A 26,824-nucleotide genomic window follows, 5' to 3' on the forward strand; every position below is an offset into this window, starting at 1 on the left:
ACTGTGCTTTGCTTCAAGGTTCTATATGTCCTTGAAAAGTCGGCCCTGAAATTGAATCTCAAGTCAAATATCGCTTGTCTATTTAGTAGTCACTCAGCTGTCTTCCGTAGCTATAATTGTTATTCTACAATTTATTAGCTAACTGCCTCTCGACTAGTAGACCTTATTAGCTGCTTGAGTGACTTGCCGACTCGCTATTATCGCACTGTGATTCCCGAATGCTCCGATTCCAACCTAATGCCAATCCTCTCCTTTCTCTCTCTAATCTATCTCTTAATTAATTAATAATTTCAGTGTTCATCGCTTATATATCTCCATTCTTCCCGCCTAAATTGTTCTCGTGAATTCTTTGACTAAAACTCTTTTCAATAAACCTTCTCCTCACGTGGTGTTCCAAAAACGTGCTCACTCACATACGTTTCCATGACAACCAAACAAAATATAATAAAATTGAGGTATTGCATAACCCTAAACTTCTACAAATAGGAATAAATAAAGAATATTTATATTTCAATTAATGCGCAGTTAAATTATCAAATACAAGTTCTTATAATATTAACATAGTGATAATTAAAATAGCTTAATAATATTTAATACAGTCTTATCACTATTAATACATATATCTTTGATTAAATAATTAGATATTAGATAAAATTAAAGTAGTTATATGAATATTAAATTGTAAAATAAGTTGTTTACATTAAATAATATTTACAAGTCTAGCCTTTGTGATGGAATATCAAGTCAGATTCTGAAGCAAATAATAATTACTCTAATCTCTACATAATCAGAATCCAACACTGCATACTCTATGGGAGGAGTTATACTGGAGAAAGTAGGGGAGACAAGAGATCTGGGGTTGATGATTGATAGAAACCTGAAATTTAGGGGACACGTTGCAAAGGTGGTGAAGGTAACACAGAGGATTGCTGCAATAATGAGAAGGCCACTGACCTGCAGAGATAAAACAGTTATTGTTCCGTTGTATAAGACCCAGATCAGACCACACTTGAACTATTGTTCTCCGATTTGGTCCCCAGGATTTGAAGGGGATAAATTAACTGTGGAAAGGGTACAAAGGCAGATAACAAAGATGGTTTCAGGACTGTACAATGATAGTTATGAGGATTGGCTGAGGAAATGTGGACTGCAGAGTTTGGTGGATAGAAGGAGAGGTGATATGATCGAGACTTTTAAACTGTTGAGAGGTGGTCACAGGGTTGACACTGGGGAGTTCTTTCGCTTGGTTGAACAGCGGGAAGGAGTGATGACAAGAGGCCATCCCTGGAAGTTACGAAAGGAAACTGCGAGCAGGAGGGTGAGGAGTGGTTTCTTTGCATGGAGGGTGGTTGAACCATGGAATGCATTGCCTGATGGAGTGGTGAAAGCGAGAACAGTCAATGAATTCAAGGAGTGGTATGATAGACTTTGTGTTTCTTAGGGGGGACCTCCTCTCGATGAGTCTTGGTAGACTTTGTGTTTCTTAGGAAGGACCTTCTATGATGAGTCTTTTGACTCCATGGAGGTCTGAATAATAATAATAATAATAATTAAGTTGTTCTATTTCTTTTATTTATTTCATAATCATTTTCTTTTTTTTTTTAGTATATTATTTGCTTTTCTTCTAAGTTCATTGTATCTCTCCTGATTACTTCTAGTAATTAGCTACATCATTTGTGCTCTGGCTCTGTTCTTCTCTTTTATAGCTACATCACATTCTTCATCAAACCATTCTTCAATATGAGTTCTTTTCTTTTCACCATAGTTTTCAGCATCAGCTTCCTTAATCATATATTCTATTCTATTCCATTTTCTATCAATACTATTGAATCTATCAGCTATGTTATTTTCAGTTTTATTTAATTTAGTTTTCAAGTTATCTTGGTATTTCTTAGCTTCCTTTACATCATTACTAAGTTTATCTATGTCCCATAACAGCCTTCTTTTTTGTCATCTTTATCACATTTGATAATCTTTCTCTTATAATCATTTTCACTAGATAATGATCGCTGTCACAATTAGGACCTCTACAGCCCCTGACATCAATGACAGAGGAGAAATGATGTCTCAAGACTAAAACATGATCAATTTGGTTTACTTCGTTCATGCCTGGTATCCTCCAAGTTCCCAGGTGAATTGCTTTATACAAATGATGTGCTTTTTATGAATTTTGTTTCTGATTGCAAATTGCATTAGTAAATCATTATTTTCATTGTTGTTATCATGTAACATAAATATTCCTGCCACTTGCTTTTGATTTTCATCTCTCCCTATCTCTTAATTGAAGTCGCCCATGATTATTAAAATATCATACTTTTGTGTCTTGCAGCAAACTTCTTCAAGTTGCTCATAAAATTGATCTTTATCAATTTCTTCTTTCTCCTCAGTTGGTGCATGAGCTCAAATGACAGTAATGTTTCTAAATTTTCCTTTTAATCTTATTTTGCATATTCGGTCACTAATAGCTTCGTATTCTAACATACTTTTCCATATTTCCTTGCTTACTATGAAGCCAGTACACAGCTGACCAGTTCATTCATTGGGGCACTATAAATAACACTATAATGCTGTCTATCAATTCTCCCCTGTCCTTGCCATTGCATTTCTTGTAGTGCAATGAGGTCTATTTTATATTTCAGCATTTCATTAACAATTTCATTCATCTTTCCTATTTGTTTCATTGTCCTTACATCCATGTTGCCATTTTGATATCTCTCCTTCTTTTATTCTTATTTTTCTATCTATTTCGTAATCCAATCATATTCTTTTTTTCATTCCAGGTCGGTTGCCCTCTTCTCAAGTAAAATTGCATAAATGTTACTTTGAATACGTAGTAAGGAAATTCCTCTAATTTGCAGAATATTTTGTTTCCCTTTTTATAGATGCTGTTATCGTTATTTCCTACCCTCGTTCTGAATTTTATAGCTGGCTTACCACGATACCTTATCTTACTTAAATATCCTTTCTCTCTTCTATCAAATCCTATTGGCCGCGTTATTATTTGTATATATATCGTATATATCTATCGTATACTATTTATATATCGTATTGTACCCCCTTTTCTTTTTTATTGAGATCCCTCTTTTATTTGTTTAATACATGGCTATTATTATCTTAGCTCTTTCACATATGCAAGTAAATCGCTGGTCTCCTATTAAATTTATTTATTTCTTAGGATCTTTGCAGTCTAATTGGCCTCTTTACTTTCTAAACATCAACTTATCACACAACAATCTGATGGAGTTCACCCTATAATTATTAACACATTTATTTTTTTACTGCGCCAGCTAATACCTATGATAGAAAGGATTCTTGCTCAGGGTGACCCCTTCAGAGTGATATATGATAACTAGAATCAGGATTAATCTTATCCCTCCGCTTGCTTATTTCTTTCTTACAGTCGTGGCTCGCTTAATATATTTATTCTCTTGAGTTTATCCCGCTTAGTTCGTTGATTTTTTTTATGAGCGGTGGTTTTGCATTCATATAACACAAGCAGATCAGGCAAGTACATAAATGAAACAATTTAACGAGCCCTAAGGAGATGTACAATTATACAATTCAAACAGGTTAGTGTGGATGCACTCAATTTAGATCAAAGGCTCTAAATAATTTATACTAATTACACATATTAAATTGCAATAACCACTAATATAATCAATTTTGTATAATTTCATAGGTAATCATCATGCCATTCTGATGCATGTGGCCTTGAGTTAACACAATAACATAATTTATACATTGAGCTTAGCGTAATCAGATATCTACTTGGCCTCTTGGGCAAACAAATCTCGACACTATTTCGGGCCTATGCCTAGTTGCAGGCTATTCTTACAGTCCCTTAAAGCTTAGTCTATTACAAATGTTCTCACAGGGAATTCACTCTCTTCTATAACAGGAAATAGGATTTTAAAAGTCTAGATTACCATCTCTGTCCTTGAATTCTTAAATTTTGTTCCTGCCTTGTTTGGTCATCAAGGCCTACAATATAATCCCTTTAGAGGATATCCTCCGTCGATCTGTGTGAGTAGAATCTCATCGGGAAAACTGGGAGGTAGCATGGTAACGTTGCCTTGTACGGCCGGCATCGATTTGGTTCTTCCGTCGCACGACAACGCACAGCTATCCTAGAGCACGGACATAGCTTGGCCCAATATGAATGCTACGACAGATGAACCAAATGCCTTCCCCGACTGGCCAGGAAACTTCCCCGACGATGAGCTCGACCACTGTCCGAGAGATCAGGAATCCAGGAAAAAAAGATCTCAAGTCGTGCTTGCAAGGCCTTTTTGTTTAATTTTCTCCTCTCGGCAATTGTCGATCTTCGTGATGCATGCCAACGCGGTCACGTGAGCTAACGTCAATCTCCTTAGCTCCCTCTATTTTAATTGCACGTGTGCCCGCTTTCCTTTCCTGGAAAACGCTTAGATTTCCTTTTCCAGTACTTCTCTCTCTCTCTCTCCCTCCCTTCTTTTTCATAATGCAGGATGGCAAGAGTGACTCTTGAACCCTGACTCATTGGCCTTGCTAATTTAGTACTAGAGACTGGTCTTTTTTAAGTGGATTTGTCAGCTTACATGGATCTATATCTGGTCCACAGTTAATACAGATTATATATAAAAGCTTACTATACAAATTTATGTGATTCCTAATTTATATTTGTTTTGGACTTGTAAACAGCTTACACTTATCCAATTGCCAATGTTCCATATTCTCTGCCTAAATTGCATTAAAGTTGTGACCTGAATAATTTACATTAAACATTTCTTAGCCCTTTCAGGACACAACAATGCCCATACCACTATGATTAGCTTTGCTCACACATTCCTAAATGCTAACAATGTCAAGTTCCTTCCTAATATGGTTCTGCAAGTGATGGATCTGTTCACTCTCTTAATTTTTATCAGAACTCTCATATCTATGTATCTAGTCTTTAATCAAGTATTTTATTTCTAACCTAGCTCTCAGATCAATAACTTAAAATTGGTTTGAACATTGTCTCGTAAACAGATAGTATAACATTTTGATTCTTCTATGGATAGAAAAATCAGAATCAGAAAACAATTAGAATTATGGCCTAGTCACAGCAATTTCAGGTTTTTGATGACTTTCTTACCTTAAGTATTAATATGTTCTTCTGGTTGCATTCCTCAAGTATTTTCTACCACTGTTCTGTCACGTTGCTTGCTTACTCAATTCAAAGTATGAAAAGGAATTTTTTTTTTTAAATAATTCATTACCTTTCTACTGCATATGCTGAATATGAAAATTAGTTTTGCATCCACAAAATGGTATTATTGTACACTAGTGGTCAAAATTGTGGAAACCTTTTGGAAAAAGTGTATTTTTGAGGTTTGATGGCTCACGATACCACTTTTTTTGGTGTAATACGATACAATTATATATCAATGGAAAGATAATTTAATCAAGAATGTAATGCAATAACTTTTATGAAGGATTTTTTTATTAGAACAGCAGTTATAAAGAAGAAAAGCGAAACACATAGAAGAAAATGAGATATACAAAAATTCTCACACTGTGAGTTAATACTTAGTTGAGTAACCTTTAGCGTTAATTACGGCCTTACAACGTCTTCCCATGGAGTGAACCTAGTTTTTTAGTTCTGTAGCTGTTATAATGTGAAACCAAGATTGAATTATTGCTTCTATTAATTGGGTTTTATTTGTGGGTTTCTTCTGACTAACAAGGTTCTTTAGTCAGCTCCATAGATTTTCGACTAGGTTAAGGTCTGGGCTATTCCCAGGCCATTCCAGCAGTGGAATACGATTATCTTGCAGCAACATGACATGGAGCTGAATCCTGTTGAAATATAAATGCTTCATTATCTTGGAAAAGATCATGTGCGGAAGGCTTCAGTTTGGGCTCAAGTATTTCATTTATGTATTTTGGGGCATTTATATTCCCATTAATCATGCAAATTCTGCCCACACCTTTCGATGTCATACAACCCCCAGATCATAACACTAAGTGGATGTTTCACGGTAGGTATAATGCAATCAGAATGCAAATCTTCTCATTACGTATTTTATGCCATCACTACCAAACAGGGAGATTTTGGTCTCATCACTCCAAATAACACTGTCCCATTGTTCCGCTGTCCAGTTAACATGGGTGTTAGCCCAGTTTAATCTTTTCAAACCTTTGTTTGAGAGATAAAAATGGCTTTTTTCGTGGAATTCTAGCATTTACACCAAATTCCTGCAGTCTGCGCCGAACAGTCCTTGCACTCAACTTCACATTGTATTGCGCCATTTCATCTTGTATACACCCAGATGATTTTCTTCTGTCACGTAGGCACAGTCTTTCAATTCTTCTATCATCACTTGCTGTCGTGCACCTTTTCCTGCCTTTACCAGTCTGGTTTTGTAGTGACTGAGTCTCTTTATACCTCTTCAAAAATTTAGAAATGCCACATTTGGTTAAGTTTCCACCAATTTTTCTTCTAATTTCTTCATAACTGTAGCCTTGTTCACTTAATAGTACTATTTTACATCGCTTTCTAGGTGACCAGTCAACTCTTTGCACCATTTCTTTAATTTTATTATGTTTTACAAGCTCAATAAATGAAAGAACACCAAAAAAACCAACCAACTTGATAGCAATCACATAATTATTATTATTATTATTATTATTATATCACACCTCCAGGGAGTCCAAAGACTCATCGAGGGAGGGCATCTACTCTACAACTCTTCGTCTCACTACTCCACCAATCTTCATCATGTAACACCAACTCCATCTACCGCCGACTACCACCACTAGTACTTTCACAGACAATCACAAACATCCATGCCCACGGCGGGATTCGAACCCGCAGCCTTTTGTCTGGAGAGCGGATACGCTGATCACTCGGCCAACCAGGCCGGCGCTGACAAATACACTGACAATAATACACTGACAAATGTCCCCTCTCAGCTCCAATACATGATACCAATAGCTGAATCCTACTGTGACCTTATTGGCTCATTGCCAAAACAAGATGACACCTGATTGACTCTCTAAATGCTCATGCTCATTGGCTACATTCAAATGAAGGAAAGCTACTTCATATCAAGACAGAAGCACAACCTAAGCAAGTTGTGCTTCTGTTTTCTGGTTATTTGGCTATAACTTTTCATAGAATACAGATAACTGAACAAACTTTGTTGCATTACACTCTTGATTAAATTATCTTTCCATTGTTATATAATTTTATGGTATTACACAAAAAAAGTGGTGTTATGAGCCATCAAACCTCAAAAATACACTTTTTCCAAAAGGTTTCTACAATTTTGGTCACTAGTGTAATTATTGCATATCTCTGTGTTCACTGGGCATCTACAGATGCCATATGGTCACTCCGATGCTTGATGATGTTCCACACTAGGCCTCGCCATGTAGTCCTGTTGTTTGCCCTTCTGGCAGCCTCAACTCTCTGAAGATCAGTCACTCCACACACGCCATCCATCCATCCATCCATCTCATTGATGGTCTACCCCTGCCTCTTTTTCCAGGAACTTTACCTTCTATTACTGTTCCGAGAAGTCCTCCTTCCATCCTTTCTATGTGTTCAAAATATTTTAATTTTCTTCTGTCAGTATCCTTAAGGAGCCTTAAAGTTCTACTAATCTTTTCTAACACCCATTCATTTGTACACCTTTCAGTGTATGATATCCTCAACAACCTTCTGTAACACCACATCTCAAAAGCAGATATCCGTTTCTTATCTGACTTCTTTAGGTTCCAAGTCTCGCATCCATAAGTTGCTGTTGGAAAAATAACTGCATCCAAAATCCTCAACTTTGTTCCCATGGAGATAGATCCATCCTTCCAGATTTTAGACAGGTCTCTGACTGTTGTTTTAGCCATTCCTAACCTTTTTCTGACATCTTCTGAACAGCAATTCTTCACATTAATAATGGATCCCAGGTACTCAAACTTGCTGACTTCCTCAATTCTTTCTCCATTAAGATACATTTGTTTCTCAAGAGCTTCTCTGTTTGTGTTTCCTTTGAGAACCATGATCTTTGTCTTGCTAGAATTGAGTTGAAGTCCTCTGTTATTACTGATCTTGTTAACTTTGTCAAGAATTAGGTCCTAGTTCTTCCATGTCATTACAAAGGAGTGATAACTTTTTCTAACAATGCTCAATGTTATAGATAACTAGGTGATTATTGGATATATGGGATAACAAAAAGTCATGTTTTAGCAATTTGCTCATATTTTATAATAATGTTGCTGCTGTGCTGAATAAATCAGCCATCAGATAGTGATGATTTTGTTCAGGCATTTAATAAGACATCACATGAAAGGATATTGCATAAACTGGAGGACTAGGATATAAATTCCAATCCCATATTCTCCAGTTTATTAATAATAATAATAATAAATTGGATATTGTCAATGTTAGTAAGCGTAAAGTTATGCATTTTGGCATGATGAGATTTCTAATGGCATATTATATTGTTGGGATTATGTCACAAGAAACTGATGAGGCTGCAATTCTTAGAATTATGGTAAATAGGAAATTAATGTTCAAAGATCATATAATAAAAATTGCAAACACAACTAAGAAAATAATTACAATGTAATGAGCATTAATCAAGGGTAAGGAAATCCTTTTGCCTCTTTAGAAGGCCTTGATATGACCACACTGGACAACTGTCCACAGATTTGGTTAGGAGGAGATAAAGAAACTATGGACAGGGTGTAAAGAAGAGTAAAAAAGATGATATCGAGATTATAGAGTGTAGATTGAAGGACAGATTGAAATTATGTGGACTGCAGATGCTGATAAACAGGAGAAAGAAGGATGATATGATAGAGGTCTATAAACTTTTTAAAAGGTTTTATAAGTTATTAATTGATGACATTTTTTGTTATATAAAAGGTGGGTAGAGAATGGGAGGGGGGCATTTGTGAAAGTTAACTTTATGTGCAGCAAAAAAAAAAGAGGTAAGGGCTAGATTTTTCTCTCATATAGCAGTGAGTGAGTGAGTAGAACAATTTGCCTGTTGAAGTAGTGAGTGCATCCAGTGCAAATGAGCTTAAGAGAAGGTCTAATATCTGGTGTGAGTGATGTATGTCTTCCCTTGATGAGTCCTTGATTCCCTGGATGTCTCTGATGATGATAATAATTTTTCAAACATTATGTTGAATATGTAGACATAATGTGGTGGCATGTTGGTTTTAAGCACTACCATAATTTTTTCCTTTATCCATAATTACTATAGCCATAATTTTTTCTTCTTTCTCTACAGAGCACAATTGGAAGAACGATGATACATTGTGCCCTTCAATTGGAAAAGGCCAGAGTTCAATTCTGATTGTTATGAGAGGAATCTTTATATGGGCTTTTTCATTTGAAAGTGAGTTAGCTGATCTCATACAGGGGTAGCATGGCTTTTTTTTTTTCTTGGATAGAAGAAGGAGGGGGGTGATATGACTGAGACTTTTAAACTGTTGAGAGGTGGTTACAGGGTTGACACTGGGGAGTTCTTTCACTTGGTTGTTAGTTGGAAGTTACGAAAGGAAACTGTGAGAAAGAGAGCGAGGAGTGGTTTCTTTGCATGGAGGGTGGTTGAACCATGGAATGCATTGCCTAATGGAGTGGTGAGAGCGAGAATTCTCCCACAACTCCATTCCAGTCTCCCATTATAATCATATAGTCTTTAATTGCTCTAACACCAGTCAAACTGTTGTTTGGATGATATTTTGTTTTGACTGTGTATCAATGGTGTGAATAAAGTAGTAGTAGTGGTAGCAATAATAATAATAACAACAACTTTTGACCACACACATTAATGATTACAATTTCTTGTTTTGTAAAATATACTTACTTACTGTCCTCTTCCATCGGAGACAGGCTGAGTCTTCCGTGTTTCCACAACAACTTCCAGGAGTCTTGGTTGCTTGTGTGGCTGGCGAGCGGAACTCTCTCAACATATACATATCACTGAAGTTGTCTTATTTTGATCTTTTCTATTAATGAGTCTGTATAATTTAGGTCTTGTCTTACAGTTTCATTTATTTTATTTTCCTTTCTTTTCTGTCCATTTTATTTTATTTATTTTTCTGAGACATTTCATCTCGAAAGTCTCCAGCTTTCGTACCTCTGTCTTCTTGAGCGTCCAAGTTTCTGAAGTATATAGCACAGTGGGTATTATAATTGCATTATATAATTTTATTTTTAGAGGTTTGGAGATTTTATTATTTTTTAAGATTTTACCTAGCTTATTAAATGATGACCATGCAGTCAATTCTATGTTTAATAGTGGTCATGATACTAAGTGTTCTGTTATTACTGTTCCTAAATAGTTAAACTGTTTTACTTGTTCAACTGTTGATCCAATCAAGGAGAAGTTTACTTTTTCTTCATTTTTTCCAATTACCAAAATTTTCATTTTGGACGTATTTATAGTCATGCTGTATTCTTTAGCCATATTGCTTCGTTTGGTTATTAGGTTCACCATTTTTTCTTTTTTGTTCACTATCATTACAATGTCATCTGCATATTTTATGCTATTAAATTATAATAATTTAAGTTGACCCCTTGTTCTCCTTCCAAAGCTTGGTTAACCATATCCTCTAGGTAGATGTTAAAAAGGTATGAGGAGATGGGACATCCTTGAGCTCCTTTACTAATGTTTATCTATTGTTAGACTGTTGAATTTAATTATTGCTTCTGTGAGACTATAATATTTTTCTAAGTCTAGGGTATCCTCATCAATTTGCTTCTGTTTTAATATTCTTAACAAAGTTAACTCTACTTATTGAGTCAAATGCCTGTTTAAATTCTATAAAAACAGTAATAGATATTTTTGTTATGCTTCCAGTATAATTCTGCTAGTCTTTGTATTATGAAGATTTTGTCCAATGTGGAGCGATTCTTTCTGAAGCCTGCCTGCCTGTTCTTCACTAAGAATGATCTCGTATGTGCTCTTTAATCTGCTCTGTAATATACTAATGACTTATTAAAAGAATGGATAAAATTATTGAAAACAACATACATAATTTTGTTTAAGTTAATGGTATATTTTACAGACAAGGAATTTGTAATCATTAGTGTATGTGGTCAAAAGTTATAAAAAGGAAAAAATTATGGTAATACTTAAATCTGTGTCTAATGGTAATGCTTAAAACTAATACATTTTAAATTACTTCAAAATGAATTTCAAGTCTTAATTACTTACTCCATGCTTCCTGCAAACAAATAATATTTACATCACATAAGGCAGCAGCAGTTATCATATGTTCTATATGCCTATACAAAGCCTCTTTCTGATCTGTTACAGATGCAGTGGTGGGAAGTTGAATCGAGTTCTGTATAAGACCTACAGTGACAACATGAGGCTGTCGCAATTCTTCAAGCTCAGCTTCCACAAAATATCCTTTAAGTTCAAATTTCTCCTCATCAGCAATTATTACTGCTTCCTTTGGGAGATCAAGCTGCCTGAAAATCAATATATAAGCAAGGTGGAAAATACCTTATAAGAATTCTAAAAAAAAACAAAGTTCATGGTAATGTGAGAAAAAGCCTCAAAAATAAATTTTAAATTATTTTCTTAAAATTTTAAAATCTAAAAATTCTAATCCAATGCAATGAAAAAGCATTTCTTTCTTCTTTATGCTTAAGCCTGTTGCATTTACATTAAGATTTAGACAGACAGTCCATATTTTTCAGTCAGTAAATTGATATTTTTTTGTATCTGGTTTTCAAATTTCATATTAATGTTACTACTACTACATTCTTTTTTTAGTCCATTCTATTTATGTTCATTACATTCTGATGAATTTATTGGCTGTTATTGACATGCCTCAATTTTCTCCTCGTTCTTCTATTTTGTCTAATTCTTTTAATTGTTTTTTAAATATTTTCAATTTCACATTAGTTGATTATTTTCTTGTGTTTTTGACATTTTTAATATTGTTTTACATATTATCATAATCAAATTCCTAATTAATACCTCCAAGGGGGTGTACAGAATACAAGAGTACTACATGAAGAGTTCACATTATTACAAAATTCCTGTTATCTGTCAGAACTCCAATATTTTCAAATCTCATATTTCATTTCTGCCATCCTGGCATTAAACTTGACTTACATTCTGTTTAAGTGACCATACCACCTGTGTTAGCTTTGCTTATACTTTCCTGAATACCAACATTAAGTTAGTTCCTAAGATCTTAATTTTTAATATGATTCTGCTATTGATGTCATCTGTTCACTTTCCCTGATTTTTCTCAGAACCCTTATGTCTGTAGTCTCCAGTGTTTGATCACGTGTTACTTCTAACACTCTTGGATCCATACATTAAAATTAGTTTGAACATCTTGTATCTAACTACTTTAATGTTTGGACTGATTTCTCTCTTATTTTATATAAATTATTCAACTGATCCCTACTATACAGCTTTATTAATTCTGTTATCTATTTCCAAATTTAATTTGCTATCTTCAATAAAAAATTGTGCCTATATAGCTGAAATGTTTTTCCTTCTGGAGGTTTCCCATTCATTATGCAGTTGTTTTCGATGTTTCTGCCTATTTTTAGTGTCTTTTTACTGCTGATTTTCACATTAAATATGTTAAAGCAGTTATTCAATTTAAATAAGAAATCCCAAAAACTTGTATGGAAGTTACATAAGAGCATAACATTGTCTCTATAATGAGAGCTGAGATTAAATTTTGATATGAATATATTCTCCAATTTTAATATCATAACTAATACCACTGTCATCATTCATGTGATCCATATAGATGTTGAACAGTTACATCAAACCATCTTCCAGTATCTCCTTCAACTCCAAGTGCTGACTTACAACTGAAACAGAGACTATATAATGCTTCGTTAAAGTGTCCCATTTCCGCCATATAATTGTAGTATTTGGAACAGCTTTTCTGTTCAGACCGTTGTTACAGGATGAATATATAAAACTACTGATTTATACATTTTTTCTTTCACTGATCTATTTTTATTTATGTTTTTTTTTATTATACTGATCCCATCAGTGCCATGTGTTGGGTGCAAATTAAGACTGAAATAAAAATTTATTCATGTTTTTTTTTTTTTTTTTTTTGAAGAGTTACAGGTTGTAGCTGTTTGGGATTACTTTTTGAGGAAGGCTTTTCCAGAGGACAGAAGTGGACAGAATAAAAGAGGATGAATAGAAGCTGGTTCGGGAGTGCTGAGCAGCTACAACTCTTGTATTAATGGGTGAAACAAAAAGTGGAGGAATGATTGCCCTGTAGAACAGCCACAGTACTGAAATGCTATGCCTCTGAGATAGAGGTTGAAATGAGTCTACAAGAGAGAGAAAGAGAGATCATCTATGAGCCTAATTGCATGTCTCAGGATGGTATCAAGGATTTTAAGGGAAGTTTTAGATGCAACACCCCAACAATGTGAGCAGTATTCTAAACATGGATGAATTTGGGATTTGTATATAGTGAAGAGTTGGTTAGGTGTAAAATGGGCTCTTGAAAGAACGAGAATGCCAAGTTTCTTGGATTTGAGGAAGGCTGTTCCGGAGGATAGAGGTGGACAGAATAAAAGAGGTTGAATAGAAGCTGGTTCGGTGTGTTTGCAGCTGCATAGTAAAAGGGTGCTGAGCAGCTACAACTCTTGTATTAATGGGTGAAACAAAAAGTGAAGGAATGATTGCTAATTCACTGGAGCAGTGACCATGGAAGCACCTGTAGAACAGACAAGTACTGAAACACTATGCCTCTTTTTTTTGGAATAGGACAGATATGAGATTGTTTCCATGTATCGGGATAGCTACCAGATATGTATAATACAATTATACAGATGATATGTTACAATAATGAAATACCACGAGTTGGCATACTGAAAAGAATTATAAACTGGAGGAAAATTCATGTAAATAACTTAATTAGCATAGAAGAATTTTTGCCTAAGTATCATAAATCAGCTAATCTTTCCTAATTTTATTTTGCCTGAACATCACTGGTGTTGAATGCCTATTTAGGTTGGGTGCGCTGTCATGTGGATTGTGCAACTCTTGCTACAAAATTCATGTCAATTTGACCGTATGATTACGTTTGTATTGATGTATGAATTAAGAGTAGAGCATAAGTGCTCATCTTAATTGGTCCAATGCAATTAATTGTAGAATAACTTTGAATACTTATCAATTAATATAATTTTAAATATAGCAAGCATAAAGGTCAAATGAGCAATAGCTATGCTTCAAGGGCACCGTTTATGTGAGAAGCACAAAGGGTTTATGCTTTGTGGTGAGAATAGATAATCATTGGCAAATACTGGATTGAGATGCGGATAATTTGAATTTTGATATGATTTTTAAATACAGCCATATAATACGCACAGAAATGGTAAAAAGTAATCATTGTGAAATTAATTTTCCAAAGTGATTCACATCAATTTTATCATATGATTGCATTTTTATTGATGTAAAAAAAAATAAAATAAACAAATAAAAAAAAAACACCTTTTACTTACTTATTTATACACAAGTTCCAACCTCTTTTGACTATCATCAAAGTTACACAATCCGCAACAGCTCTGGTAGAAAACGGGACATTCAGTAGATTGTCAACACTGTTCATCATTATCATCAAATTCCTGATATGTACCGTCAAGGGGTATACAGGATACAATAGTACTGCATGAAAAATTTACATCATTACTAAACTCCTATCCACAATTTTCCTCCAAATCAATCTGTTACCTGTCAACATCATCAGATCTTATGTTTCTATCTTCTAAGGCACTTTTTACCATATCAATCCACTTATATCTTGGTCCTCCTCTGGGTCTTTTTTCAACCAACCTGGTAGAGAACACGTATTTTGCTAACCTTTCCTCTCCCATTCTGTTTAAGTGACCATATCACCTGAGATTAGCTCTGCTAACACATTCCTGGATGCTAACAATGTCAAGTTCCTTCCTAATATCCTCATTTTTTAATATGATATTGCCATTGATGCCATCTGTTCATGCCCCCTAATCTTTCTCGGGACTCTCATATCTGCAGTCTCTAGTCTTTGGTCAAGTGTTTTACTTCTAACCCAGCTCTCAAATCAATAAGTTAAAACTGGTCTGAACACTGTCTTGTATACAGCTAATTTAGCATTTTGACTAATTTCTCTCTTATTCCATATAAGCAGGAGCGAATGCTGGTCTTGAAATTCACGCTTGCTCTTGCTATCATTCAGGGAGTGAGAGGTGTGATTGAAATCTGATTATCGAAATAATGAATTACAGGTAACCCTCATATAACACTGATGTTAGGTTCCATAGAAATGCAGTGTTATATAAATCGTGTTATGCGAGACTCAGATCACATACAAAAAGTAGGGTTATTTCCGAAATCGATTTTTTTTTAAAAAAATTACATAAACAACAATGACATATCCAACAAAAAAATATTTTTATTTAATTCAGGTAATTCATGTAAGTTAAGAAAACATATAAACTATTACACAAATACATAGTATAAAATTATAAAAATTACAAATTATAATTAAGCTTCATTACACGCAATGCATAAATGTTTTAGGCAAAATAAAAATAAGTGCATATTTTAATCTTTCATAGCACGAGGATTTGAGGATCGGTTAATAAACATTAGTTTTGTCATGTAATCACCTGATGCATTACTACAAAACAGTAGAGTAATTCTGTCTTTGGAAACTTTGAATCCAGGAGCTGATCTTTCATTATTCAAAATATAGGTGCGTTTTGGCATTTTTTTCCAATATAACCTAGATTCATCAGCATTGAACACCTGGTCTGCATTATAAATGTTTATAAACTTTGAGAGTTTTTTGTTTAATAAGATTTCCATCCAAAGAATTCCATCAATGAATGTAATTTGTGGCCATTACTATAAAAATAATTTTTTTACATAAAAAAAGCATTACATATTAATTATGTATGTAACTCACCAGAAAATAAAGTGCTCAGCATGAGATAACACACTTATGATTTTTAATGGGCTTTCCTGGCAGAAAACGAAGACAATTTTCAAAATAAACACTTTATATGACATACAATTGACGTACATGCATTCTAAAGGGTGTTTTCTCTAATATAAATTCGCTACTTATAACTAAACCTGTGCGATATGAGCAGACACAAATTTAACGAAGATAAAATTTGATTTTTAAGTCATGCGGTGAAAAACATATTATTATTATATCACACCTCCAGGGAGTCCAAAGACTCATCGAGGGAGGACATCTACTCTACAACTCTTTGTCTCGCTACTCTACCAACCTTCATCTAACACCAACGCCATCTACCACCGACTACCACCACTAGTACTTTCACAGACAATCACAAACATCCATGCCCAGGGAGGGATTCGAACCCGCAGCCTTTTGGCTGGAGAGTGGATATGCTAATCACTCGGCCAACCAAGCCGGCAATATATGAAAAGATAAAGGGTTACTACAATTTGTAGACCACGTTATATTGAAACCGCATTGTATAAGTACCGCGTTATATGAGGGTTACCTGGACTGATCATTTAAAACTATATATTTAGAAATTTATGTACATTTAATCATACAAATATAACATTTATTTTACAAATGATATTCTATATTTTTCAATTTAGCTACTTGAATACAAATTCTACCTTACGGTTCTTCTTTGAACTGGTCAATAACATCATCATAAAAAGTTGGTTGTAACTTAATTTTCCCAAGCAACATGCACACTTGTAAAGGCTGCTGAAACTCCCTGGATAGAGATACGTTGATTGCATATGGCCTGTAGTTTAAGCAACAGAGTGAGACGATGTGAAATGGCTGTGCGCACGCATGAAATCACAGTGCTGCTGCGAGGACCTGTAAACTCCTACAACCGAGCAAGCATCAGCTTCGATACACAACGCAAAGTTCAATTATTGCTGCGCAAGCTTAAGACATCTTCTGTCTACAAAAATAAAAGCCTAAATGGAATGCTTATAAATGCATGCATTTATTAACAAATAAGTATTCTTCAAATTAAGGGGATAATAATCCCTTATTGTTTTTCAGCCAGTATGAGAAACTCTCAGATCGAGAACTACGATCTAAGAGTTTCATGCCGAAGAACTATCAGCGAATCCAAGCGTAAGTGACCACCTGGTAGTACAACACCAAGGCAACTCGAAGCAAAGGTGGAGCAAGCTCCCTCACTATCCTTGATATTTTCTCATAATGTAAAAACACAGCTCCTAGGAAATGTAATACTATCATTACATTATGTTAAATAATGTAATGATAGTATCATTACATTATGTTAAAGGAGAGGTCACTACCCAGACTGGTTTCAACCTTTCAAGGTTGAAACGGGTCTGGGTAGTGTGTTATTCAGGGAATCTTGCAGACTTGTAGCAGATTTACTTATAAGTATAACATCATCTGCATAAAGCAAAGAGCTGAGATTAACATCTCCAATTTTCATATCAGGTTTAATACCACTTTCCTTCATGATGTGATCCATGTAGATAATGAATAACAGAGGGGATAATGTACATCCTTGTCTGACACCAGATTTAACATTAAATGATCTTCCTGTACTTCCTTCAATTCTAACTGCTGACTTACAACTCAAATAAAGTATATGAGTAAGTATTGTAAGTATTTGAGACTAAGTATTGCTTGATATAATGCCCCACTGACACCATACAACTGTAGTGTTTTGAATAGCTTCTTTCTTGGTGCCTTGTCATATGCCTATTCCAGATCTACAAAACTTAAATACAGATCTTTGTTATATTCCCATGACTTCTCAACTATTTATCATAAAGTGAAAATCTGATCCTGACAGTCTGATAAATATTTGGCCAGAATCCAGCTTGTTCTTCACCAAGCTTCTCTTTCAAAGGTTGGTCGATTGGTAGAGCCTCTGCTACTAATGGCTCAGTTAAGTAAGTTTGAGTGCAGTTAGTAGTTGGAAGGGTAAGAATCGTTCAATGCTGTTGGCACACTCTCCCTCGATGAGTCTTTGGACTCCCTGGAGGTGTCAAATAATAATAATAATCCTTCTCAACCATTTCTGAAGTATACTTGCACAAATCATACCAGGAACTCAGCAGAGAACTACCGCTGTAATTCTCACATTCAGTTTTATTTCTCTTTTTATATATGTGTGTTATGAGCGCTCTACTCCAATCATCTGGAATTCGTCCCTCTGTCCGGTCCTACTGAACTACGCAGCAGAGCCACTGTAAGACTTTTATACCTCCATACTTGAGCATTTCTGGTCAAATATCATCTCCTCCAGCTGCCTTCCCACATTTCATGCTTTTTGATGGCTTTTTCTACTTCAAGTATGGATATGTATTCCTGATTGAATGCCTTGTTGGTGTTTTTTACCACTGTGCTGTCATTGATTGTTTCATTTAGTAATTTTTCGAAGTAATTACTCCATACTTCAAGGATATCTTATTCTCCAGTTTTCATGTCACCTTTATCATCTCTAATTCCTTTTACAGCACTCTTTCCTCCATTTCTGAGCTTCTTCAACAACTTCCAGAACATCTTGTCACCTTCTTGATATTTATTTTCTATGACTTAATGTTTTAAGCATACTTGTGACATAAAGACTGAATAATGTATGCACATAAACACAAGAAAGATGTTTAATTAACCAAATATTTCGGTCTGGAAATAGCAGACCATCTTCAGTGGCACTACAAGAACAGATTTAAAAAAAAAATACAAGGTGGAATACTAACAATAGATCATTTAAAAATAGAACAAGCTACGTGATGTTATATCACTAAGTATTAAAGGGAATATTTTTAAGCAGAGACATGATTAAAATAAAGATATCAATTAATAATATTAAATAACATAAAATGAATATGAATTAATGAGTTATCCTGATTAGACTTTGCCAGATTTTTGATATAGATATACAGTCATTCCGATTCAGGTTAGGACAATGGAGTAAGGCCTCTACACTTTCTTTGAATAAACATTCAAATTTATCACGGAATCTATGTAATAGGCGAGTTTTTGACCAAAGGATGTTGTGGTTAGTTTCAATCCCGTGCTGAGACAATCCAGATTTTTCAGGCTTGTTGTGATGAATGGAGGATTGATGTTCTTGGATTCTTTTTTCAAGAGAACGTCCAGTTTGTCCAAAATAGGAGAGATCACAGTGGCAGGGAATTTGATAAACTCCAGGAAGAGATATAGTTGAGCGTTTGTCTTTAGGAGAAGGAAAATAGGAAGATAATTTGTTAATAGGTGAATATGTAGCTGTTAACTCATATTTCTTCAGAATTCTTGCGATAGGTTCTGAAATCCCGGAGATGTAAGGAATTGGAACTCAACGTATTGAATCTTCATTGTTTTGTGGTGGATTATAAGAATCGAGAAGATGTTGAGTACTCTTTTCGGAAAAGCAATTGAGTTTCATGTGTTGTTGGACAGTAGAAAGTTTTCTGTAGAAAATTAGAAGTAGAACAATTAGTTTGGGCTCTTCTGATAAGACATTTTATGATTCCTATTTTTTGACAAGGATGATGGGCTGATTCTTTAAGAATATAACGAACTGTGAAAGTTGGTTTCCTGTAAACTGTAATTGTAAGAGTATTTGAAGGTGACCAGATGAGGAGAACGTCTCAGAGAAATGGTTTTTGATGGAAGATGATATACTAACAGGAATTTAAGTAGCAGGGTACAGCATTTTTCGGCAGGATAGGAAAGGAAAACGTGGTGATGGAGTACTGCTTATGATAAGTGATGACTTATGTCCTCTAAGAGTGGAGGCTTTGGAAGGCAGTGACACTAATGGTTTTGAAAGCATATGGTGTGATGTAGAAGTGGCCAAGACAGGAAGGGTGTTGCTACAAACCAAGAAGCACAAAAGGTGAGAAGCAAGAAATGTTTAGGCAGTTAAGCTTGGCAAGTGCAAGAAGAATGATCGGAGATTTTAACTACAGCAGTATAAGCTGGGAAGAAAAAAATGCATGTAGTAATAAGGGAATGGAATTCCTAGAATTCTTGAGGGACTAATGTCTTAGGCAACATGTAATAGAGGGAACAAGAGGTTCAAGAATTTTGGATTTGGTCATAGCATCCAAAGAGCTGATAATCACTGAGATGACATCTCTTTCACCAGTTGGAGAGAGTGACCACGTGGTTCTGACTTGGAAGATGAATAGACATGCAGGAGTATTAAAGAAAAGAAAACGTATGGGGAATTAAAAGGCAGATGATTATAATAGTCTTAGATATCAACTTGGGACAGTTAAATGGAAGGGGAATTAGAAGGCCAGATATCATTAGCGCTTGGGAAATTGAAGAGGGATGGAGAGCAGATGCACGAAAAATATAAAACACAGGCCAGGAGAGTGACTAGTATGGTGAGGAAGGCAAAACTGGAATATGATAAGAGATTGGCACTAAGATCCAAAGAAAATCCTAGGGAATTTTTTAGCTATGTGGCTAGTAGGTGGAGAAATGATTGTGGAAGAATGACATTGTGGGATAAAAATGGGAATAGAGTGATTGATGCAGACAACATAGCGGAGTTGTTCAATGAGCACGTTGGAGTATTTGAGTTGGAGTATTTCATTGTGGAGAAGAAGGTTTTAATACTAGAGGGATAAGGCAGGTTGATGGTTTAGAGGTGCAAGAGGAGAGAGTGTTCCAAATACCGAGTACTCTGGATGTCAGTAAAGCTGTGGGCCTGGATAGAATTTCACCACGGGTTTTGAAAGAATGTGATAAAGAACTGACTGCTCTGCTGACCTGGCTTTTCAATGAAGATCTGACTATGGGAAAAGTACCCCAGGAATGGAAGGAAGGCAAGATAGTGCCATTGCATAAGGGGTAGCAGACTGGAAGTGTCTAATTATAGGCCAGTTTGTGTGTCATGAGTAGTTGTTAAGGCCTTGGAAAAATTATTCAGGGACTATATGCAGTGTTGGGCAGACGAGGGTAATGTTATCTGTATTCTGTTAGAATCAACATGGATTTGTTAAGGGGCACTCTTGCTTTAGTAATATGATTGCTTTTTATAATAAAGTGACAAGAGCAGTTGATGAGGGAAAGGCATATACTGCCATTTTTTTTGGATTTTGCATAGGCATTTGACAGGGTGCCACATGATAAGCTGATATTTAAGTTACAGCACATGGGTTTATATGTCGAGTTAGTCAACTGGATTTAGGATTGGCTGTCTGATAGGTATCAGAGAGTTGTGTATGGTGGGGGCAATATCAAGGAAGCAGAAGGTTACAAGTGGAGTTCCACAGGGAACTGTATTGTTCAACCTTTATATTAATGACATTATCAATGGATTGCAAGGGGATATTCAGTTGATTGCAGATGATGTGAAGCTGGGAAGGGTTATCAGTAATAGTGCAGATGTGGCAGCCCTGGAAGAGGATTTGAATAAACTAGACAGGTGGGCAAATGAATGGGAGTATCGGTTTAATACAGCAAAATGTAAAGTCTTGAATTTTGAGATCCATCGATGGGAGGATGCATACTCGATTGGAGGAGTTGTACTGGAGGAAGTGGAGGAGACAAGAGATCTGGGAGTGATGATTGATAGAAAACTGAAATTCAGGGAGCATATTGCAAAGGTGGTGAAAGTAACCCAGAAGATTGTTGCAATACTGAGAAGGATGCTAATCTGCAGAGATAAAAGAGTTATCATTCCGTTGTATAAGACCTTGATCAGACCACACTTGGACTATTGTTCTCAAATCTGGTCCCCAAGATTTGAAGGGGATAAATTAACTGTGGAAAATGTACACAGGCAGATAACAAAGATGGTTTCAGGTACAATATCAGTTATGAGGATCGGCTGAGGGAATGTGGACTGCAGAGCTCGGTGGATAGAAGAAGGAGAGGTGATATGATCGAGAATTTTAAACTGTTGAGAGGCAGTTACAGGGTGAACATTGGGGGAGTTGTTTCGCTTGGTGGAACAGTGAGAAGGAGCAATGACAAGGGGCCATCCCTGTAAGTTACGAAGAGAAGCTAAGAGCAAGAGGGTGAGGAGTGGTTTCTTTGCATGGAGGGTGATTGAACCGTGGAATGCATTGCCTGAGATAGCAGTTAGAGCAGAAACGGTCAATGAGTTCAAGGAATGGTATGATATATTTTGTGTTTCCTAAGAAGGACCTCCCACGATGAGTCTCTCAACTCCATAGAAGCCTGAATAATAATAATAATTCTCTAAGAGCACAAGCTGACTTATTTGCCAGGAACTTTCTTTTCCTTCACTGCTTCTTTCCTACGTCCACCATATAGTTCTGATTTTTCTATCCTTGCAGACAATCTCACCACATGCCTCTCTGGCTGAATCAATCAGTGTTTTCTTCAGGGCTTGCCACTGAATCTCCAAGGTTTGATTCCTGTTCTCAAACTCTTTCATTTTTTCTTGAATAATGTTTGTATATTTTAGTCTACAGTTTACATCTGAGAGCTGCTCAACTTTTATTTGCTTTAAAAATTTCTTACATGTTCTTTTCAATATGAAATTTAATTTTATCTTGCTCAAGACTAAATGGTGATCACTTCCAATTTTAAATCCTCTGTACCCTCTAGAGTCCTGCACTCTTCTCTCCATATCAACACTGTTTCCCATTGTAAATATGGGCAAAAAAGCTATAAATATATATTATATTAAAAACTTGTCTATATCGGTGTCCTAAACATGTCAGTTCACACTTCACGCATGCAAAACAGATGAAACTCAGAAAACAAAAACAGTAACTAAAGACAAATGACAATGTTCAATTGGATTAGTTGACACAATACCCAATCACAGCCACTGATTTCTCGGTGCTGCTATTATCTCAGCACACACCCTTTCTCACCTTCTGAGTGGTTTAAAATCACTCAAATGCTAAGAATTTGACTCACTGCACCATCTGTATGTCTATTCAAAGGGCTCAAAAGTGTCCCCATTTGTGATTGCACACCCGAGCTATAATGTGAAATGTGATGTCTATGTGTCCAGAAGTGTCCTCTTCATGAAGAATTAGTATATTGTGTTTAATTTTAGGAATCACACAAAGCCAGGAAACAATTAAGGGAGTCTTTAAAAGGAAAATATGCAAAATATAATATCGATGATATTGCTATTCCACGGGTGTGCACCACACATAGCACATCCTGAATATATGCCCTTGCTGAATATAAGTTAGGAAATTATTGATCTTTCATAGTTATCTTACATTAGCTACTTAGGTGGCACTTTCTTAGAACTGTCCTTTAATGATGATACTGTTCATCATTAAAGTCTCATCATTTGGTCAAAATGATGAGTATCATCATTTCGACCAAAAACTAATGTAATAAAAACTAACTAACACTGGGTTTATAGGTCATAATAATTATCTACAAATCGGTTTCCATCACTTTTATTGGCAAATTTTCGCTAAATATCTGAATACCTGAAATCTCATAACATCAGAGTGGCCTTCAAACCCATTATGATGGTATGAAATCTGTTATGCTCACCCAAGAACCGCAACCCCTTTAACAAACATCCTGGAGTTTACAATATTTCATGTACTTCTGGCCTTAATTGCATAGGGCAAACATCCTTTCCCTCCTTTCCCCACCTTCCACTGTAGATTGTATTCCTTGAAACACATATATGTTTCAAGGAATACAATCTGTAGCATTTTAAGTCAAATGTTAAGAAGTTCTTTTTTGTACATCCAGTAACATTCCATAGACTGACCAACCTCTTGTTAGAGGATGATGCTAATCATTTGGAAAACAGATGAAGATTGCTAGTTGGATGTGTGGGTTGAAAAAGTGGCATGAAGATTATATTATTATTACCAAATACCTCAGGGAGTTAAGACTCCTCAAGGGTGGAGGTGGTGAATGCAATAGCATCACTGTCATTTATTCATGCTATTGCACTCACCACCTCCAAAGGAAAGCCATTCAATTACACATACTGCTCCATGAGAGAAAAAATCTAGCTATTATCCCTTTCTTGACAGCATTCATTAATGGACGAGTTCCTTTAATCCTTTCCCCGCCCTCCATAAAATGAAAAATTCCATCTACTAGTATTCTATATGACCCTATCAGAAGTTTGACATATAATATAGTATCATATCAGCCCTCCTTCTCTAATTTAATAATGTTTGCAATCTGTCCTGAACCTACATTCCACAGTCCCAATATCATATATTTAACATTTTCCTTTACATCCTCTCTACTGTATCTGCATCGCCTCAGAAACCCAGAGACTAAGTTATATTATATTTATGAAGAACCTCTGATGACATGTCTCAAATTCCATGGAGGTCATCCTGGATGATCATAATAAAATTTCACATTTAGGTATATGTTCTAAATTATGAAAGCACTTGTGTCTGACAAAAGAATGAACAAGCTAGAATCCTTATGGTTTCCTCTAGTAGAATCCGGTTTCCTCTTATCAATGAAAACTGCTGAAAAGATTGTTTATTCATTTTCTAACTCTTCCTTTCAAAGATTCTTCCTTTGCTTACCCCATTTTTAATGTATATTAATGATCTCTACAAACTCTGAAATACTGTAATTCTGCAATTTTTCTTTTGCGAAAACTCATTCAAGGTTCAAACAAATATTTCAAGAAGCTACCAACTTCCTTATTTGTTGATTTCAATACCATTCTCCGAACTTTTTTTTTTTTTCGCAACTAATCCGGTCAACATCACACATGCACGTTGAAGCGCTAGCTGAAATCTTCCTCCACTTCCAGAAATCACTTTTTTCATTATTATGCTCCAAAATAATTGCAGTGTGTAATATAATAACTTCTCCCCTCCCTACGTTGATATTAGTATGTAACTCTAGAGAACAAACCACTTTCAGAACCGGTCACGAGAGTACAATAGCAGACGACACCACAGAAGTATTCTCTGTAATACCAAATAACTACCAACATTTTTACTTGTCCAATTAGGTAATACATTTTTTGCTATTGTTCTTAATTAACTTTATTCAAGGCTATGCCTTTCAACAAATCTTATGCATTTCTAGGTCACTGGCTTCAGTAAGCCAATGGCACATACGGCGTACTGTGACCGCTAGCACTAGCAAAATTCGTACAAACAAGTTTAAATAATACTTTTATCAGCTCGCATTTCTAAATTTTACCAGCAATCAAAAAAAAAAAGGGGGGGGGGGGAGATAAACAACTCCTTTTATTCTCTTACAGGAAGTAGGCGAGACCGTTTTAGATATAACTTTTTCTGTACACTAAGTGGGCATTTTAAGATTCCAAGTGAATGCTAATATTCATTGGCATGGCAACGAAGTACTTGATCAATATCCCATTTTGTACACGTCGTATCACCAAAAGTGGTTACATTTAAGTGTAAAATATGTGTACAACGAAAAAAACTTACGGCAGTGGTCTTCCATATAAAACACGTTTTACTTCCGCCAATTCCTCTGCAGGTATATATTTATCTAACACACTTTCCACGCTTTCAAATGTTCCAGCCATTTTTCTAATAGGATTAGACCAAATGTACTCAATTAAGTAAGCCTCAGACAGTTACATCGACGAAGCAAAGAAAAATAAAATTAGACCGTGGTCTAATCTGACAATACTTGATTATAACTACTGCCACCCTCCGACAAAAAATTAATTCCTATACTATTATTATTATCATCTTCTCAATCTAACGGAAAAGGAACTGTTTTCTGCATTTCATCAAATTAATGAAAGGACTAGGTATCTATGACATAAGGCCGAAAATATATTAAATGATACTCAATTAGCCTAACTCGATACTAAAATTACTTTATTAATTTTAATAAATTAATTTAATTTATTAAAATAAATTGGACATACACCAGATATCATAATAACCATATAAATTACACCCAAATTAGTAGTGGATCTCACATACCAAACTACTTGAATAAACAAAAAAAAAAAAAAAAAAAAAAAGCACATTATTTCAAAGCGATGTATGGTTCCCAAAATAATGAGGGACAATATTTCTCTCAGTATTTTATTGATTAATTCCGCAAAACTGCATGTTGTTTTTATCAGTAAAAACAAAACTATCGTGTTGTTAAGTTAAGGGGATAATAAATCCCTCATTGCTTTAAAGCCGGATAAGAAACTCGGAGATCGAAATCTAAGAGTTTCATGCCGATGAACTATCGGCGAGTCCAAGCGTAAGTCAACACCTGGGTGGTACAACAGTAGGACAACTCGGAGCAAAGGTGGAGCAAGATCCATCATTATCCTTAATATTTTCTCATAATGTAAAACGCAGCTCCTAGGAGATGTATTACTGTTTTACATTATGAGGAGAGGTCACTACCCAGACCGGTTTCGACCTTTATTGAGGTCTCATCAGTGAGTAGGTAGACCTGGAAATACCAAGGTTTAAGTGAACCGAACTTACATTTACCCGTACTAACGGATTGCCAGACCGGTATACCCATATATTATTATTACTATGATAAAGAGCCAAGAGGCTATTTTTCCGGCTGCGTGAATTAAGTTAAGGGGATAATAAATCCCTCATTATTTTAAAGCCAGATAAGAAACTCGGAGATCGAAATCTAAGAGTTTTATGCCGAAGAACTATCGGCGAGTCCGGTCTGGGTAATGACCTCTCCTCATAATGTAAAACAGTAAGACATCTCCTAGGAGCTGCGTTTTACATTATGAGAAAATATTAAGGATAGTGACGGATCTTGCTCCACCTTTGCAACGAGTTGCCCTAGTGTTGTACTACCCAGGTGATGACTTACGCTTGGACTCGCCGATAGGTCTTCGGCATGAAACTCTCAGATTTCGATCTCTAAGTTACGTAACCGGCTTTAAAATAATGAGGGATTTTAT

The 26,824-nt window shown here is 35.5% G+C and overlaps 1 protein-coding gene across 1 annotated transcript in view; it reads right to left on the reverse strand.

The window, feature by feature from the left end:
- Positions 1 to 25,606, reverse strand: part of pyd3 (beta-ureidopropionase pyd3) — a 224,886-nt gene extending 199,280 nt beyond the window's left edge. Inside the window, exons 1-2 of the mRNA XM_090409693.1 lie at positions 25,365 to 25,606; positions 11,193 to 11,452 (exon numbers count right to left, since the gene is read on the reverse strand). Coding sequence (XP_090265819.1) covers positions 11,193 to 11,452; positions 25,365 to 25,465 — 361 coding nt within the window. The 5' untranslated portion in view covers positions 25,466 to 25,606. The remainder of the gene's footprint in view (positions 1 to 11,192; positions 11,453 to 25,364) is intronic.
- Positions 25,607 to 26,824: the final 1,218 nt, after the last annotated feature.

The sequence above is a fragment of the Typopeltis vanoorti genome, chromosome 20 (genome assembly GCF_054136105.1).
Source record: "Typopeltis vanoorti isolate ZY-2024b chromosome 20, IOZ_Tvanoo_1.0, whole genome shotgun sequence".
Lineage (NCBI taxonomy): Eukaryota > Metazoa > Arthropoda > Arachnida > Uropygi > Thelyphonidae > Typopeltis > Typopeltis vanoorti.